This window comes from Hypomesus transpacificus, chromosome 9 (genome assembly GCF_021917145.1).
Source record: "Hypomesus transpacificus isolate Combined female chromosome 9, fHypTra1, whole genome shotgun sequence".
NCBI lineage: Eukaryota > Metazoa > Chordata > Actinopteri > Osmeriformes > Osmeridae > Hypomesus > Hypomesus transpacificus.
This window is the reverse complement of record NC_061068.1, coordinates 13937153-13956785: the sequence shown is the minus strand read 5'-3', so window position 1 is coordinate 13956785 and position 19633 is coordinate 13937153. Positions and strand designations below refer to the sequence as shown.

General features: G+C 45.2%; 2 protein-coding genes across 2 annotated transcripts; one reads left to right on the top strand and one right to left on the bottom strand.

The window, feature by feature from the left end:
* Nucleotides 1-40: 40 nt before the first annotated feature.
* On the bottom strand, nucleotides 41-7296 carry c9h6orf89 (chromosome 9 C6orf89 homolog). The gene is made up of 8 exons (XM_047025847.1): nucleotides 6985-7296; nucleotides 6299-6594; nucleotides 5923-6088; nucleotides 5233-5381; nucleotides 4217-4365; nucleotides 3696-3831; nucleotides 3480-3603; nucleotides 41-2469 (listed from the first exon to the last, which is right to left on the bottom strand). The coding sequence occupies exons 2-8, from the start codon at nucleotides 6485-6487 to the stop codon at nucleotides 2387-2389; spliced, it is 996 nt and encodes a 331-aa protein (XP_046881803.1). The 5' UTR covers nucleotides 6488-6594; nucleotides 6985-7296; the 3' UTR covers nucleotides 41-2386.
* A 132-nt stretch (nucleotides 7297-7428) lies between these two features.
* Nucleotides 7429-16621, top strand: arl8a (ADP-ribosylation factor-like 8A). Its single transcript, XM_047025879.1, has 7 exons — nucleotides 7429-7886; nucleotides 10756-10836; nucleotides 11191-11264; nucleotides 11470-11563; nucleotides 14297-14364; nucleotides 14860-14930; nucleotides 15070-16621. Exons 1-7 carry the CDS (start codon nucleotides 7764-7766, stop codon nucleotides 15117-15119), a joined length of 561 nt encoding a protein of 186 aa, XP_046881835.1. The 5' UTR covers nucleotides 7429-7763; the 3' UTR covers nucleotides 15120-16621.
* Nucleotides 16622-19633: the final 3012 nt, after the last annotated feature.

The following is a 19633-nucleotide window of genomic DNA, read 5'->3' as shown; positions in this document are numbered from 1 at the left end:
TCATGAATTACTATAGCTACAAAATCTGCAACGTCAAACATGGGTGTAGAACGTTTTATTTAGAAACATTATCCAAACATTCTGCGCCTGACGAAACTACAGTTAAATCAACATCCCATTTTATACATCTTCATTGCACGTTTGATACTGGATTAAAAAACTAACAAAAAATAATTAGTAACAATAAGTATCTAGATTTGTAAACTAAAGTGGCTAAATCAACAAAAAAAATATAGTAGGCCTATCTTAAGTTTTTTTTCGTGACTGAAACATATGACATCCTAGTTTGAAAGATAACATGTTTTAACTTTCTATGCATGTCCCTGTTCTTTGTTTAACTTGAATGATGCTCAAGGCTAAAATAAACGACACGTTTGAATAAAAAGAAAGATTGAAAGCAGGTAAAAACCAATGTAATCGCATTAAGGCTTACGAAGAAAAGGCAAGTTTGGATCCAAGGTACTGTCGGAACCTTCAGTAATCAACTGATACAGAGCAGCCTTGATCCAAACTAATATCTGAGCAGCAAAAATAACATTAAAAAAACAACATTCCAAAAGGCCTATCGGTTAGACAGAAGACACTGGAACCCACCGTAATGAAGGACTTTTTGTTGGGGCACAGTCCTTTTTGAGAACACGGGGCCAATCCCAGCACTGAGATCAGGAAACACCAAGAACGCCCTCCATGAAAGGGTCTTACTGAAGAACCGGGTTCACTTAGCCAGCGGAACGTAGATGCATCCCCACCAGGGCTACACCACCCTGGCTCCTCTGCATCGCTGACATCCAGCCTGGCTCCTCTGCATCGCTGACATCCAGCCTGGCTCCTCTGCATCGCTGACATCCAGCCTGGCTCTTCTGCATCGCTGACATCCAGCCTGGCTCCTCTGCATCGCTGACATCCAGCCTGGCTCCTCTGCATCGCTGACATCTAGCCTGGCTCCTCTGCATCGCTGACATCCAGCCTGGCTCCTCTGCATCGCTGACATCCAGCCTGGCTCCTGAACCTGTCCAGGGTTACAATCACATCTGGTGCACTCCCATCCACTTGACTCTCACAACAGATAATAAAAAGCAGTACTGAAAAACAAAAGCCCCTTGTAAAAATCCAGCCTAAACACTCAATATTTGGATTATAATGATATTTGGCTAAAAGGTTCTGCAATAATGTCTGTGTAAAGGTGACGGTATGGTAGTTCATGTTATAACCTGAAAATGTGTAAAATAGTAACTTAAGATAAGTGTTAAGAATGCATTAACAAGTGGTCTGTGAAAGAGAAAGAAAATGGCTGACCCATTCAAAGGACGTGACAAGGTGTGACATCTTGAAATACCGTGCAACATATTCAACAAGGGCAATCAATCAGTTAACCAATGCAAGATAAAGTGCTTTCACTGTGGAAGGGACAAGAATCAGAAAAACACCAAAAAAGTATTTGAAAAATAAAAAATAAAAACTCATACAAATGCAGATGGCAGCCAGCTCTGCTAAATACATACACTGCTTGTAAGTAATTACACCTTAGTGAACTGAACATTTTACAAATAATAAAAATGATTTGCCAATGCCAGAATGATCACAATCATGCATGTCACACATCCCTCACTGTGAAAACTTAAAAAAAAATCTGTTTCAGGAGAAGAAATACAAAAACATGAACAAATGCAAACATTCCATTCTGGAATGTCCCCTGTAATTCTATTCGATTCCACCACAATAGGACACCTTGAACTGACAAAAGGTCTAACATGCTGACAGGCAGGACGACTTGTCTGAAAGCCTTTCCCCTCCCAGCAGCTCTCCTCTTAGGAGCCCTCGTCCGGTGAGGCCTGCCAGGTTACCGCCTCCAAGTACCACTGAGAAACCACACCTGTGACTTTGGATCTGCGAATCAGCATCAGCATCCAGGATCTGTGGCCTTCGTTTGGGATGATGACACAGTTAGTGAATGGCTTCAGTGGACATAGGAGTGGAAGTCGTGATGAGTGTCGTGGATCTGGCTGGGGAGAACGTTGGAGAAGACACTGGTGTAGAAAAGGAGGATTTAACTAACTAGTTAGGGCTAGCTCGGTATAGAGGGGTTGATGGCGTTCTGCAAGCAGCCTTTATTAGGAGAACGTTGATCCAGCGAGCGTGAGCGCTGGCTCGTGTTCCGAGTGAGTGCGCAGGTTCTGCATCCAGGCCTCCAGCGGGGCGGGACGAGCCCTGGACGTGTCGAAGCTCCAATCAGCCTGTGTCTCCAGAGCAAGTCGCTCGTATCAGATGCCACCGAGAGAGTTGTGGGCTTCTGGAAAGAAAGAAGGGATTTTGAGGACAGGTTCTGTCTCCCTCTTCTCCCTCTCTTCTTCTGTGGTTGTCAGGGGCGAGGGCGTCCCCTCCTCCCTCAGAAGGCGGAGCCGTCACAGACGATGTTCTGGCCTCTCCCGGGGAACAGCTCCATCTGCCAGTAGCGGGGGTCGGCATACACTGGAGAGGAACAAGGTCAAGAGTGAAGAACAGGAATATGGACATTAATATGCTTTACTGTGTTGACTTGACTGAAACATATCTAAAATATATATGTACCTGTAAACCTAAGAGGTAAACAGCCATGAAGAGAACTGACAATAGGCATATAGTATGGGGCAGGTCAGAGGTGAGTGAGGCAGGTCAGAGATGAGTGAGGCAGGTCAGTGATAACTGAGGCAGGACAGAGATGACTGAGACAGGTCAGTGATAACTGAGGCAGGTCAGAGATGAGTGAGGCAGGTCAGTGATGAGTGAGGCAGGTCAGAGATGACTGAGGCAGGTCAGAGATGACTGAGACAGGTCAGTGATAACTGAGGCAGGTCAGAGATGAGTGAGGCAGGTCAGAGATGAGTGAGGCAGGTCAGTGATAACTGAGGCAGATCAGAGATGACTGAGACAGGTCAGTGATAACTGAGGCAGGTCAGAGATGACTGTGGCAGGTCAGTGATGACTGAGGCAGGTCAATGATGACTGAGGCAGGTCAGTGATAACTGATAGGAAATATGTGGGGGGGTGGGGGGGTGAATTGGTGTGTTCCCTGTAACTATTCACCCTTTGCAGTTGTTAAACCGATCAGCTCATAAATGGCAGCTGGCTGCATGCGCTCGAATGACAAGATCTTTAAGAAGAAGCCGTGGTCTGTCTGACGTTAGCAGACTGACTCACAGCCATCTGAATGTAGAGGCCCCTTGATCCAGACATGTACCCCCTTCACAGAGGGGGCATGACCTCACGTCACGCCGAGCCGGAAGCATCACGCAGACTTACAACATCTGAGGGCTACTGACGGATCCACAGCTACTGTCTTTGTAATAGGGCGTGTATCTGTGAGGCAGTGAGATTGTGATATTCAGTGTGCGTGTGTTGGCTTGCATGGTACGAGTGTTTCTGTCTGAGTGTGTCCTAGTTCAAGCCCTAATCACAGTATGTGTGGGTGTGTGTGTGTATGTGTGTGTGCGTGTTCTCACCCATGTCTCCAGGGCCCAGCCAGAGGTTGAAGGAGCTGCAGTGTTTCTGACAGCGATGCACGGGGAGCACTCTGACAGTGGGCAAGCCTTCTCCTACCACCAGCCAGCCAAGAACTCTGACTCCCTGCAGTACACACACACACACAACTATCACACACGCACACCTGTCACACACACACCTGTCAAACACACCTGTCACACACGCTCCAAACTCACCCTGCTCTGAGAATTAGCACTGTGAGTGACCAGGCATCGCTGCAGTGTAGTTCCAGCGCTGTCCAGAAGGGGGCAGAGCTCTGCCTTGGGGAAGAGCCACCTCAACACCTTCTCCCTGGCTCCAGAATGGAACCTCCTGACAGGGTCAAGGACAGGAAGGAACAAGACACTTCCCGTCAAACTACATACTGAATATGCCTTAACAAGGAGCCCAGCTCAACCCCCCCAGTTTTCATGAACACAACCTTCTCATACAGCTGAACCCTACTGAACACTGCTGGACGGGCCCTAAGCTGTACCAGAGCAGGGTGAAGTTGGCCGGGCCCTAAGCTGTACCAGAGCAGGGTGAAGTTGGCCGGGCCCTAAGCTGTACCAGAGCAGGGTGAAGTTGGCCGGGCCCTAAGCTGTACCAGAGCAGGGTGAAGTTGGCCGGGCCCTAAGCTGTACCAGAGCAGGGTGAAGTTGGCCAGGCCCTAAGCTGTACCAGAGCAGGGTGAAGTTGGCCGGGCCCTAAACTGTACCAGAGCAGGGTGAAGTTGGCCGGGCCCTGGGGGAACCCTTGGTCCTGCGGCAGCAGACTGTCCTCCTCCAGCAGGATGGACATGGAGCTGGAGTGGGCTGAGTACAGCTCCTCCAACTGCTGCCTCTGCACCAGCAGAGTCTCTCCTCCCTGCAACACACACACACATACAGACACACACACACATACAGACAGACAGACACACAGACACACACACACACACACGTACACACATTTAAGTTAACGGATCTTACACACACAAGCTTAAGGCACAAATCAAAAAGCTGCTTCACAAAAGATGAATGAAGAATAAACTCAACATGTTATTACAATAAAATGATTTACTACTACTACACCAAAAGTCCTTCTCATCAAATATATTGATGTATTTACTTTTATCCAAAGGGGGATGGGGTTGAGATTTACTTATAAATGCCTGCTATTAAAATGTTCAGGATCAATCAAGTAAATAGAACTGAACATTACTGAACTAAACAAACTATTGGCACTTATGGTTGATAAAACCTGCTTAGGGTAGAACAAAACTATAAGCATCTAATCCCATGAACATCTGTGCTACAGTTCTGTCCTCATTAGTAGATCATAACCATCCCTCCACTGCTAGCTGGGACTTGTGGGTATAGAGAGTACGCAAAGCTACATCACGCCGCGTTGCATGCAGCCACCATCTTGTGAGGCTCGTGCTAATCCCCTAACAACCAACCCTATTAGTGTTAATACCACAATTATACAAGAGAAAGGGAAGTGGGCCCTGCTGGGACAAACTGAATGCAAAGGGAAACAATATTTGGATAAATCAAATCACCATTAACAAGGGTTTAATGCAGCAGGAATAACCTACCATTGTGATATTTCCCTAAACATAAATTAACATAAAAACTTGGCAGTAAACGCACAAGCAGAAAAGAAGCTCGACCCTCATCACGAGGCGTCTACACTAAACCGTTTCAAACACGGCGCCACGTCAGCTTGGCCTTCTCTCCGGTGGTGGGTCACCTTGAGCAGGACGGGCTGGGGCCCGCGGCGCAGCGCTCCAGACTCCCTCAGGGTGTCTGGGACCTCCAGCACCGAGGACACTTCCGCACAGCCCGAACAGTTCACCAGGCCCTGCCTCACGGCCCCCGCACTCCACCACTCATGGAACCCTGTGGACACACACACGCACAGACAGGTACACGCACGCACACACACACACACACACACATGTACAAACACACACACACAGGAACACACACACAGGTATACACATACACACAAACAGGTACACACACACGCACACACACAGGAACACACACACATATATACAAGTACACATGCACACACGGACACACACACGGACACACGATCAACGTCATAACTAACAAAATGCCACTAGGTCATAGACCAGGTTGTCTAAGGTCCTGGTTGGTAGCAGTTACTTGTGTGTGTGTGTGGGGGGGGACGTGGTTCAGTAGTTAAACAACTCAACGCAGAAACAGGCAGAAAGAGGAAACACACCAGTAATGCATGTAGGATTTGTCCTCCACTAAACCGGAGAAGAAGACGTTGCTCCACAACACAGCTGGCATAGAGTATGTGAACTTACAGCAGGGTTAATATTTCAGCAAAAACATCTACTGTACATGTTTCCTTTAGCTTGGTTAAAGTGCAGTGAACCTTGAACCTACAGTCTAGAGGGGGTAGTACCTTGCAGGTTGTACTTCTTGGCGATGGGCAGAGCCAGCAGGCGAACGTGACTGAGGGGGGAGGACCAGTTGTGGCCCCCCATGTTGATGAGCCCCAGCTGGGGGGGGCTCTGGGGGTAAGAGAAGGCCAGCACCACCCCTAAAACCAGGACCACCACCACCACAAACTAGGACGACACCACAAGTTTGTCTTCCATATATTGTAAAAGGTCATCATGATGGATTTGATGTCTGGTATACGGTAAATTGCCTTATCGTGGGAACTGTATAAACACATGAATAATTATGAATAAAGGTGTTTGGCTCGTTATATGTAAATGATATTACTAGGTTGTGTGTGTGTGTATTTTAAGCAACTAATCGTACCATTGTCTTACCTTAACAGTGGCTCTTAGGATGGGGAACTGGGGTGGGTCTCTCCTGGGTTCGTTCGTTTCCAGGACCTGCTTTATAAACTTCTCAATCTCACTCTCCGACATGCCGTACCGATAACCCGACTGGCGCAGGATATCAATACTTTCTGACAATTTGTCATAAATGCACGGCTCACTGAGTGTAGTCCCCATGGTTAGCTGTGTTACTTCTCAAAAACGTTCTGGCAAGTCAAGTCAGACTCGCTGGGTTGTTTTAAAGGTCTTGGGTCGACGTCAAGCGAGAAAACATTGTGCATCCTCTGTTTAAAGTTGGAGAGGGCAAACAAAAAATGGGAGGCTATTCCAAAAACACAGCATAGAGTAAATGTAACCTAGGCTGGACTTGTATTTCAAGTTCAATGAATAGCCTAATAGCGAGCTAGCTTGATGTTAACACAAACGCAGCTAGGTACTTTTAAACCTTGTATTTGGTCAATTAGTCTTATCTAGACATTAATAATTACATTATTGAGAAGTCGAATCACTTTGTTTGTTGCCAGCCTGATACGCTTTTTCGGCTTTTGCTGGCAGCTTTTGCTCGCCGCTAACTAGCTAATAGCTGACAATGAGTTTGGAGTCCGTGTTTTTTTAACACGTGTCCAACAAGCAAAATACGTAAAGGTAACATAACAATGTCAACATGCACTTACTTAGCGATGCAGTGTTCATTTAATTTTGATGGTGTTTTTCATTTTGCTTGCGCCGAACTGGCTATCCCCATCTGCTTGCTGTTGTGAAATATGACGATGTCAACTCACTTCCCTATCTGTCAGTTTCGCGTTTGACACTGATGATAGCCAACTCGGCCATCAAACCTCGCTTTCAGTAGGCCTATATCAAAGTTACAAAACGTGTACGGTCATGCATTATGATTATGTATTGTGTTTATTCTGTCGTTTTTTCTGTAACATTTCAGGTCCTTTTCGATTTTGGTTTTCTGGCGTTGAGAAAAATATTTTGACGAATCTGTAGCGTTAAACAGCAAAATGCAATATTTTGTAACCACAGTTTATCTGCCAGCAGGCGGACCATAGAGTTAGAGGCGGACCCATTTGGAGCAAATCCACAGTGCGGTACGGTCTACCCTCCAGCAGGGATCGCCATACAGCGAATGAACCCCTCAACTTGCTGTAGCTCCGTCAATGCGCCCCTCTCCACGCATTGTTTCGAATCAGCTGTGCATGGATCTATCGTAACCCCACCCAATGAGGAAGGGCAAACGTAACCAATTTTATACAGACAGTAAGGAAATATTGCCGGGAGCGTTTAACATTTGTTAACGACAACATACGTAACATAGTCTCACACATTTTGATTGTCCAAGATTGGAACGGAAAGTCTACATCTTCACATTCCTCTCTCATATTCGCCGAGGCGGTGAAGAGTCAGCTGATATTTTGCTACGAGTCCACCTAGGCGCTATCTCAAGATGATTGCCTTGTTTAATAAGCTTTTGGACTGGTTTAAAGCGCTGTTTTGGAAGGAGGAGATGGAATTAACACTGGTCGGTTTGCAGTATTCGGGGAAGACCACCTTCGTCAACGTTATAGCGGTAATTTCAGTGTTTTAGATTGTATGGGTGCATCGATTTATGACTGACTGGACTATGTGGCGATCCCGTGATTGAGCTCCGATCGTAAGGGAAGCATTTTTCTAAATGAAAACAAGTATGTAGCACTAGCTCCCTGTCGATAAAGCTGAAACTATTTTATCACCCCAAAATATTTTTCTATTTGTAATTTGGAATAAATGGCCGTTTAATGACCCTATAGTGTACTAACTACTGAGACACCACATGATGCGCGTATGATGACGACATCAGTGATGCTGTCGGGAAACGAGACGTGCAACATTGAACAGCCCAGTTTTCTATAATTAAGCTACCGCACACAAACGAGATCGCTTTTCAAATACTCCAAGAATGTGCATTAGCCTACCTTGGTATAGCTGGGGACTCTATTCTGCAAGCACACATAAAACCAGGAGGGAACAGGAAAAGGTTGTCTATGTCCAGTCACACGTTTTAGAGCACACATACATTTACATTGGCCCTTGTCTCTGTCTACTCCAAACAACAACTGGACAAAGAGAATACCTTTGGATCATATTACTCGGCTGGTGGATGGAGTTAGCAAGTCAGTCAAAAGATTTGATAGATGCTGGTCAATATCTAAAACTCTTAACTTTGCTCATTGAGTTTTGTGCTGTCTAATACAGTTGATAATTAAGCTAACAATCCTAAGTGAACATTGTCTGTCACAAATTAGATTTACTATAAGCACTGAGATAAATGTGAGAGTAAAAATGGACATAACTCAAATGTAAAAATTCTGTGAAGGATAGTCAGCCTTCCAAAAACAGCAAAGGGGGCACATGCTCAACTCTTAAGTAACTTAAATGCAGAGACACTTTGACTGGTCAAAATACAAAGTTGCCCCTTAATATCTCAACATTTCTTCTCCACATAGTATAGAGTGAAATTGTACTTCCCAGCTAAAAGCTACATTAATATACAGAGTAAGGTCCAAAAGACTGAAACCACCATTGAAGACAGAGAGAGCCAAGTGTGAATAGAGGTCCAGACCCTCCTGTATATCTAGACATGGTCACACACATGTTGCATCATCCACTGGCAGTCTGAAAGACAACTGGGCCTCTAGCAGCACAGCCAGACAGATCATAGTAGGTCCACTCTCTTCTGCTCTCCTCTCCCTCTGACCAAGCCCAGGTGGTTTAAAGGCTGGACTTGTGATGTCATGTCCGAGGGCCCAGCATTAGAGGGCACTGGGCAGTGTTCCTACTCACCCACAGGATGGGAGATGCTTCATTGGGGTGGGGTGAGTCATCCTTGTTGGTGTCGTTGTCCTATCTGGACTCTTATTGTGAAGGTCTGTGTGTGTCTCATTCTTGTCATCACACTCCTAAAGAGTTACAGGAAAGTGTCCTTAAACTGTCTGGCTTCATGACTAAGAGCCTGGAGGCAGATAGCTTGTTTGAATGCAGTTTGGCAAAGAGGAAAAGAGGTGTATTAGGGAGAGGAGTGTCTAAACTGTTCCAGTGGTGTAATTATTACTGAAGTCTTTGTCAGTGTGATGATGAGTCAGGTGTGTGCTTGTACATTGTCCTTTTATTTTTTAAATCTATATCAAAATAACCTGAACTATCTTAAAAGAACCCCCTGAGCATACGGAGAAAGCCCAGCACTATGAGTTCATATCATTTCACAGGTCCAGAGGGGATTACAGCCATAGCTGTCTACTCAAGCACTTCCATCCAGTAGCTTTCCAGCTCTTAGTTTTACTATTGTACAATCCACAAGGTTCAAAGAGGTTTCCCATCAAGGTGCCTGTCACTGACTATTTTTTTTAATCTATTTTTCTTCAGGTATCCAAGCAAGCCATCTCTCTCTCTTTCAGTATTGAACTGTGAGAGTCTTTGCATCGCAGGTTCATTTGTAATAAAATGCCTAGCAGAGTCCTGATTAAATATCGTTACAGGATGGGCAAAACCCACGTCATGCATTTGTCTTGTCGAAAGCTGCAATTCTTCAAATGGAAGTAAAGCTGCAGTTGGAGAAGAGAAAGCTATTCCACCTGTGTGCAGTGACAAAGTGGTGTGAATATGTCAATAACACAAACTGGCCTTTTGCTGCTGCACTTGACTTCCTGGTTGGTATGGATTGAGAAAGCTTGAAAGAGCGTCAGGTGACTGATGAAGGAACCTGTTTTCTAATGACAGTAATAGCTTGACTTGAGGAACGGTGCAAGGAGATTGATGTTAATGGTATTTTGTGTTTCCAGAGCTGAAAAATAGCTTCATTTAATGACAAAGCCAATTGTTCAACACAATTTATTCCCAGTGAAAATTCCCTGTCTCTCTTCCTCTTTTTGGTGTAGTGTGTGGCCTACAGCTTACTGGAACATGGTCAGACATAGTTTCCCCTGGAGAATGGTTTTTGTCCAGGAAATGCTCCTTTTATGATCTCCTTCATCCTTCTCATGCTCAGGAGCTTACCACCTCTAAACGCTCGACCTGGTTTTAGGGTCATTGTAAACAAGCAGTATGTTTGGATACATGTGCATCTTGGTAGGGGTGGATTATTATTTTCACACATTGATAAAGCAACCACGGTTCGTCATCAGTACTGTCTCACTATTGACAAAAACATTATTGTTTTTAATCTCTCTCTACTTCCCTTCTATCCCTCCCCTCCTCCGTTCTCTAACACTAACACCTCATCTCCATATTTTGTCCACACCTTTTCCCCTTAACTGTTTCTCTCTCTCCCTAACCCATTTTTATTGCTCTCCCTCTCCCACTTTCTCTTTCCTTCTCACTGTAATTTCCTCTCTCCCTCAATCTCTATCCCCTCTCTCTCCTCTCCGTCTCTCTCTCTCTCTCTCTCTCTCCCCGTCCCCTAGTCGGGACAGTTCAGCGAGGACATGATCCCCACAGTGGGCTTCAACATGAGGAAGATCACCAAGGGCAACGTCACCATTAAGGTGAGTGCTGCCGGGCGTCCTGGTGCCGGGACGAGGGGAGGGTGTGGTTTCCCTCCGAGGCCCCGTGGCCCTCGTCTGTGACAGGCGGCCAGCCCTGCTCATGGTGTCCGTGGGGATGCAAACCTGTGGTCTCTGTCCTTGATGGAACGGACTTTAATGTTTATCTGTCTGCTCTGGGATTTGAGTAATGAATCATTGGTGGAAAAAGCAAGAGGTTTGTGTACATGGGTTCCCACGTGTGTGTTTTCCATTTGTGCGGGACTATAAGTGTGTCTAGATGTGTGTGTTTTGTGTTTCTGCAGGAGTATATGTGTGTGTGTACTGGTTCTAAATGTGTGTTTTGTATTTCTGCAGCTGTGGGATATCGGAGGCCAGCCTCGATTCCGTAGTATGTGGGAGAGGTACTGTCGAGGAGTCAGTGCAATAGTGTAAGTACACAGACACATACACACACACCTCTGTGACCACTAACCATACATCTAATCCACAAAATGATGTACATTTACATTTTACATTTAGTCATTTAGCAGACGCTCTTATCCAGAGCGATATATGTATACCCCGTGTACTATTCATTCACTGTTCACTTATTCACAGTTTTGATGTTCGCTCTCTTCTCTCTGCCCTACTCAGCTACATGGTGGACGCAGCAGACCAGGAGAAGATCGAAGCCTCCAAGAATGAGCTGCACAACCTCCTAGACAAGCCCCAGCTCCAGGGCATCCCGGTGAGTGGACAGCCCCTGGATCATGCTCTAATATTGACCTAACAAGACACACATGCTCCATGTTGACTGTTGTGATGAAATGATTGTACTGTATTTTCAGTATTGGCAAAGTTGCTGTGGCTGTGTGGATAGAGTCCCCTTTGGTGTGTCAGTTGAATCGTTTTAGACTTTAGACTAATGTTATATGCTTTAGTTATATGCTGCTGGTCAGGAGGCCATGTAGCATACAAGACACCAGCTAGCAGCCATGTAGCATACAAGACACCAGCTAGCCACCGTGTAGCATACAAGACATCAGCTAGCAGCCATGTAGCATACAAGACACCAGCTAGCCACCGTGTAGCATACAAGACATCAGCTAGCAGACATGTTGCATAGAAGACACCAGCTAGCAGCCATGTAGCATACAATACACCAGCTAGCAGCCATGTAGCATACAAGACATCAGCTAGCAGCCGTGTAGCATGCAAGACACGAGCTAGCAGCCGTGTAGCAACAGTCGTGTCGCGTACCAAGACACCAGCTAGCAGCCATGTAGCATGCAAGACACGAGCTAGCAGCCGTGTAGCAACAGTTGTGTCGCGTACCAAGAAACCAGTTAGCAGCTGTGTAGCATGCAAGACACCAGCTAGCAGCAATGACAGTCTGCTGCTGTCGCCTCACAGAGGCTCGTTCTAACATGAAGATGATCCACGCTGTGACAGCTGTCTTGTCCTTACACACACACAGACTCTTCAGCACAGACATGAATAATGAATGTGTGTCTGAGTGATGACCGTAGAACTGGGGTTCTGATTTATCGACGGGGAGAGAGAAAAGAAGAAAGGGGGGGCTAAGGGGGTAGAAAAAGAGTGTAGGGTATGATGACAAAAGGAAAAAACGCAAGAAAACTCTGAGGGAAAGGAATGAATGGGGGAGGAGGAAGGAGAGGGAAGGAATGAACAGGGGAGGAATTAATGGGGGAGGATGATGGAGAGGGGGAGGAATGAATGGGATAGGAGGAAGGAGAATGACTAGTTGCAAAGACTGCAGATGTCCAAGCCCCTCCAAGCGGAGGAAGGGAGGGAGGGTGAGAGATGTATCGACAAGGGCAACCATTTGAAGGACACAGTAGTGAAATCTATACAGGATGGATAGCTTACCAAGGGAGAGGGAGGCGCAGGTGGAAGGAAGGGGGGGTTGAAGACGTTTTGATCACCTGCTGATACCTCGACATGACTGGGAAGCAGCACCATAACGTCAGGTTGACTCATGGTGCTGTCAGATGTGTTACCCATAAGCATTTGTTCAGTGCCTTTATGTATATCTAGCTCTGAAGCACATTGGACACTGAAAACAAGGTCTATGAGGTCAAAGAACAAACTCACTAAATGAAACAATATTCAGATCCATACATCATGAAACATCTAGGAATTACAGTATTTAAGCATGCATAGTCCCCCCCCCATTTTAAAGTACAGTAATTGGGCCGAGTAATATAATATGAAGTGAAGTTGACATATTTTATTAGGATTCATTCAAGTTGGATATGCTTCACAAGCAATACCTGAACTCTGACCCGACAGATCACCCAACTCCTGTGGAATACTTAGTTGACTAAGAATGGCCAAAGCATCAACCTATCACAACCACACAAGTTGAATGGTGGGTAGGCTGTAGAAGTAGGCAGGTGTGTTTGGGGGAGAACAGTCCATGTAACTGCCCTGTCCTGACCAACAACAGGTAGATTTGGGATTAGTGAGGTTGGGAGCCTTTTGAAACCAAACCAAGATGGATGAACAGGGTTCGGCCATATTCCCCTACACTCATCCACTCTCATTAGCCTGGTTTGGTAATTCTAATAGATGAGAAGCCCGTTAGCGCAGGCATGCAGAGAGAGATGCAGTTTCAGCTCTCTGGAGTTACATTAAACTTCGTTTAGCTTTGTATCAGTGCCTGTGTCTCTAATAATGTCAGGAATCTCTGGCTGTTTGTGTATGTATTACAAATTAGTTTCCCATGACCATCTCAAGAACTGGGCACTCTGCAACAGGGGCAAATCTTATTTTTCCTGGGACCCAGCAAAACTATGTGGGTCTGGGGGCATGTTCCCCCCAGAAGATTCTTTTTGGGGCAGAACTGTACATGCAAGAGCTGTATGGTGATTTTGACCTCAACCATTGTGCATGTAATGACTTCTGTTATGAACTAAATTTGTGTAAGTTTGTGGTGGTAAGACAATTTAACATAGAACCAATATAATACAATTTGATCAACATTACATAAGCAATTGATAATGTATGAAACAGCAGACAAATAAAGGCTATTTAATTATTTGCGTGAATGTACTAGAGCATTGGCAATTTGTTTGAAATAATGAGAAATGGCCTTTATGATGTGCATAAGTGTCTAGAATAGCTGATCTGAGAAATATAGGTACCAAAGGCACTGAGAATAACTGTCATCACCAGCTGCATCACAGGCACTGCACTATCTATCTACAATTCTAGAAATCTGTGTCACCAACTGCATCACTGTGCACTAGTTTACATATAAGGCTTATTTGGAAGAATAAGTAGCAAAATTCCAGACAAAATAGGATGACAGAATTCACATAAAATATGACAGATGATCAAATGGAATTAAATGTTAAATTTAGTATGTGAGTGATGCTGCGACGGAGTGGTTTTATAGCACTAGAACACCATTTTTGGTTTCCTAACATGGTTCCTGTTCGGTGCTTCTGTCTCTCAGGTGCTGGTGTTGGGGAACAAGAGAGACATTCCAGGTGCCTTGGATGAGAAGGAACTTATCGAGAGGATGTAAGCACAGTCTTCTGAGGTTTTCAGAATGAAAGCATGTCTGGAACATCAAGATGTGAACTATCAAATTACTCACTTCCTGTTTTAGGTGGAGATTACATGGAATGACTCATTGACTTTAACTTTGTTTTGATGTAAACCAATCCATGGCCTAGTTGATGTTATTTTGATGTCCAAAACCACACCAGTTAGTATTTTTATTATTATTCCTTCCTTATTATTTCCTAAAAAACAAAACGTCTCATACATTTTTTGTATTTGATGTTAAGGAGTTGTTTCTGCTTGTATATTAAATAGTCTTTATACTGAAGTTGCTGTGATTATCTATCCACTGTGATAGATAATTATCTACTGTGATTTAGTGTTAATCTACTCACCATCTACCCCCACTTCCCCCTCTCTCTCTACCCCCACCTCCACTTGTCTCTCCTTCTCTCTCTCCTTCTCTTTCTCCTTTTCTCTCTCTCCACTTCCTGCCCTGGTTGCTCCTCGCAGGAATTTGTCAGCCATTCAGGACAGAGAGATCTGCTGTTACTCTATCTCCTGCAAGGAAAAAGACAACATTGGTAAATATCTGTCTGGCTACACAGAACAGAATTACAAATCTTTGTCATACTTACATACTACTACTTAAATACCAAAGCTACTTACATTTTTGCAAACAACAGTATCATTTAAATAGAATAATTCTGTGTGTCCCCTCAGATATCACACTACAGTGGCTGATCCAGCATTCTAGAACCAGGAGGACATGAGACCTGAATCCTCCTCCTGCTCCTCTCTCTCCTTCCCTCCTCCCTCCTCTCCCTCCCTTCCTCCCACGGCCACCCCCCCCCCCAAGACAAACGGTGTCCTCCCCTCCTCTACCTCCTCTCACCCCTCCCTCTCCTCTCTTTCTCTCCTTCCTGCATTTCATCCTCCTCCCTCTGAACATTTCTCTCCTCTACTCCCCCCCTGGTCCCCCAGCTCCTGTGCCAGTTTGTATTTACCTCTGTGATTTTGGATGGGTGGAAGAAGTCATATACAGTTTTGCTGACAGCCATGAAGTTTTTCCATATCTGTTCAAACAGAATGAGGAGGAGCCAGTGGACCCTCCCCCCCACCCCCCCCCCCTTCTTATCCTCTGCCCCCAAGCAATGGATTCCATTCTTGTAAAGATTGTGAGATATTATGATTTGCACTGTTTGAATTGTTTTTGTTTTATATCTACGCTTTTTTTTACGCCATGTACTTAAAGACTGGATAAAGCTGGCTTCTAACAGCGATCCAGACTCCTCTTCATTCTCCTGGGTCCTGCTTTAATACGGCAGGCACTGGTACTGATACAAGCAGCATCAGCTTAATTGCTGGTGGGGGCCTAATGTGTGTTCAAACGCTGACATTTTCAAACTGCTGTGTTGACTTAGAACACCAATATTTGTCACTTTATTTAAATGAGAGCAATGTAATAAAAGTTGACACATTGTAAAACTACATTTTTGCTGGGCAGACATGTATTACAGAACTATTCCTCTCACGTTTATTACGAACTAAACAACCAACACATGATTCATTAAAAGCAAAGATTTCCTCTCACAAGCTCCTTTTTACCTCAACAAATCTAGTCAGTTATTAAAACTGAAGGATTTTCTAAGGATCCATTAATGTTCTATTAAAAAGCTAAATGTATGCTGTATTGTTGTATTTGAACCAGACAATGCATTATAAAAATCCTACTGAAAACATAAAGCACAGATGTAATGCAAAGCACACAATTTATGCCATTTGAACGCACCTTGGTCTTGTTTGTGTATATGCTTTTCTTTGCATTTGAATTTGATGTATTTGTGAGGTGGGAGCTGTTTTGTTTTATATTAATTAATATGAGTCATACCAATGTCGTTATAACATTATGTTCACCCACTTATCCACACAAAGTGACCAAAGGTTACAGGTAGGATCATCAAAAAACTGTTTGCAGCAGAAACGGGTGTTTGTCGTCACGGTTACGTCGTCCTCCTTATAAAGTCAGGCAGGGAATTTAACAGTGGCTTTGAGCGCTGGGCAGTATGTGGAGATTCAGTTGACTCCCCTGGTGCCGGACTAGTGGACTGCACAAACACCCTCTCCGAAGACAGCAGGCCCGCTAGCCCAGGTAGCTTAGGGCTGCAACACGTGCCACTGAGAGCCCAAGGGAGAACATCCCTTTCACTCCCAGCCACGCGGGGTCGGATGCAGATCGTTTTTTGTTTTTTTTCGAATATTTAAACATGATAAATAAACAATTTTCCCAGCCAGTAAACATGGTCACTCAGTAGTGATAGCATACACATCATGTGATATTAATATAAGTAAGGCCGCTAGACGACCTAGAACTAGAATCACCTTTGCATTCAATATGCTTATTGCACATGAAAATTGCAACAGAATTACTAGCTAAACTCACAGTTTAAGCCTTATTTCAGCCTTTCCCTTCATGGTTAACAATGTGATGAAAGGTTATGGCTGGGGGATTTAAGATTAAATTCTAGGATACGTGAAATGATCTCAAAGTGACACTAACTCCCAGTTATGCTAATGGTGCCAGCTGATTCACAATTCAAACAAAGGAGAGCGATGGTCTGTAAATCAAATGTTTGGTTTGCAACTGAAAGGTCAGATGATGTTGAGACAAGATATGTGGTCACAGATGCCCTGCGTTTAGGTGGCCAAATCAGTTCCATTTATATCCATTTGCTGTGCCATACCACGATTAACCAGGAACCTTGTCCAGAATTGCTGTTGGTACTTGCAACCACACATGAAGTTCAAAATTAAGGCAATTTTCTACCATCTAACATTCAATTAATTCAAATGTTAAAAGGCAAACATTAACAGTAATAAATCTACCAACTGACGCTCTTCTAAACTAAAGCTCCAAAGCAGTAGTCACCTGAGCGTGTTCAGGGGAGGGTACTTCAGTCAGTAGTCACCTGAGTGTGTTCAGGGGAGGGTACTTCAGTCAGTAGTCACCTGAGTGTGTTCAGGGGAGGGTACTTCAGTCAGTAGTCACCTGAGTGTGTTCAGGGGAGGGCACTTCAGTCAGTAGTCACCTGAGCGTGTTCAGGGGAGGGCACTTCAGTCAGTAGTCACCTGAGTGTGTTCAGGGGAGGGGTACTTCAGTCAGTAGTCACCTGAGTGTGTTCAGGGGAGGGTACTTCAGTCAGACGCAGTTATATGTCAGAGCGACACATCACTCACACTTTTCTTCAAAGGTTTTTCACCAACAGAGACAAAAGAGTTTGCCACCAAATAGTCAAAAGTCAAGATCGGAATGACCACGACTGAAGAGTTTGGTCATACATAAATATTAAATAAAGGGGTTTAACTTTCTTTTGTTGTTGTAATATTTACTCTAATCAAGGAATTTGATCAGTGCCTATAGGCCTGCAGTTCTCAATTGTAACCACCAGAGGGCAGCATATATTTAGGTTTCCCTCTCAAGCTTCAAGTGCAAAGGAGCTTGGGGAAAGTATGGGAATTGTTCCTCTCATCTTGAGAACCCCCTCCCACGCCAGGCCTACGTTCCTCCCTCTCTCTTTGTGTCGCTCTCACACTTTTGTTGTCACACACACACACACGCTGTAGTGCCGCCCATGCAGTGAAGCGACACACAGCCCTCGAGGATAGAAAGAGCTCTAACAGATCAGGAGTTTGTTCTTTGTTTCGTCCACAACACCAGTGACTGGTTGGAATCCTGTCTGTCCCCAACTGTTTATTTAATTTGTCATCTTAAAAGTCGTATTAGCCAGAGTTTACCCCGAGGCCTCCTTCAGATGTCGGTTCTTGACTTGGCTTCACTTAGTAAAGCTTTGCATCAGTGATGGGACTCAATGAATGCAGTATTTGTTAATCACAGAAAGTAAAAGACCTCCGTGTTGACTTGTGAAAGCTTTATTGATGTTTCCCATGTCGGCAAAACCGTGAGCCAAACAGCTCACAAAGAGGAAGACCTCCCTCTGGCGTGTCGCTGGTACCGACCATGACTGCAATAAGAACCGCTCTCACAAGCGGTCCCCCGCTGGGCTCACTCCGGTCCAGCTCCTCCCCTACAGAGTCGGAGACAGGCCCGTGACAGACCCAGCTGGACTGGTTCTGTGCTGCTGACAGGAGGGATGGATGGCGGCTGAGAGGGCGAGCCCTCCTAGCCTGCTGACCCCAGACGTTCCTGCCCCAGACCCCTGGAGATCCGGAGCTCTCAGAGCCGCTTCTGTTTGCATTCCGCGCTGGCTGTGAGGCCGTCGGCGTGGTAACGTGTGATGCAAAAGGTTCCTGAGTCTGCTGGGAGCCGATGGGGAACAAGATGGAGCAGCTACCAAAACAGAGAGAGGCTGGGCACAGTGCAGCACACACATACACACAGTCCCAAATACAGCCACGCAGTCACTAAAACACACACAATACAACACACATACAGGCATACAGGCATGCCTAAAGTATGAATTAACCCCAAATATCATATGAGCATGTGATGTGGACAGGATCATGAATAAGTAGACTGAATGGAAGCCTGGGTGAATACAAATATGAATAAATATAAATATCGTATATGAACGTGCCTGCCTCCACCTGCAGGTGGATCACAGACTTCCTGTCTGACAGGAAGCAGTGCGTTAAGCTGGGAACACAAGTCTCTGACTCCCGGTCCATCAGCACTGGATCTCCTCAGGACTGCGTCCTTTCCCCTCTGCTCTTCTCCCTGTACACCAATACCTGCACCTCCAGTCATCCGTCTGTCAAACTCTTGAAGTTTGCTGACGACACCACCCTCATTGGGCTCATCTCTGGTGGAGATGAGTCGGACTACAGGTGGGAAGCTGACAACCTGGTGACCTGGTGTAGCCAGAACAACCTAAAGCTCAATGCTCTTAAGACAGTGGAGATGGTTGTGGACTTCAGAAAGAATACAGCCCCACTCAAACCCATCACCCTGTGCGACTCCCCGGTCAACTCTGTGGGGTCCTTCTGCTTCCTGGGCACTATCCTCTCCCAGGACGTGGAAGTGGGAACTGGCCATCAGCTCCCTCACCAAGAAAGCACAACAGAAGATGTACTTCCTGCGGCAGGTGAAGAAATTCAACCTGCCAAAGACAATGATGGTGCACTTCTACACAGCCATCATTGACAGTAGGTTTCCTTCCATCAGCTGTTGGCCTCTTCAACAAGGCCAAGGGCTTACACTGACTTTAATCACAATCTGCACAATGACACCTTGCCACATTGCAATTTGCACTACAGTATATTACACAAT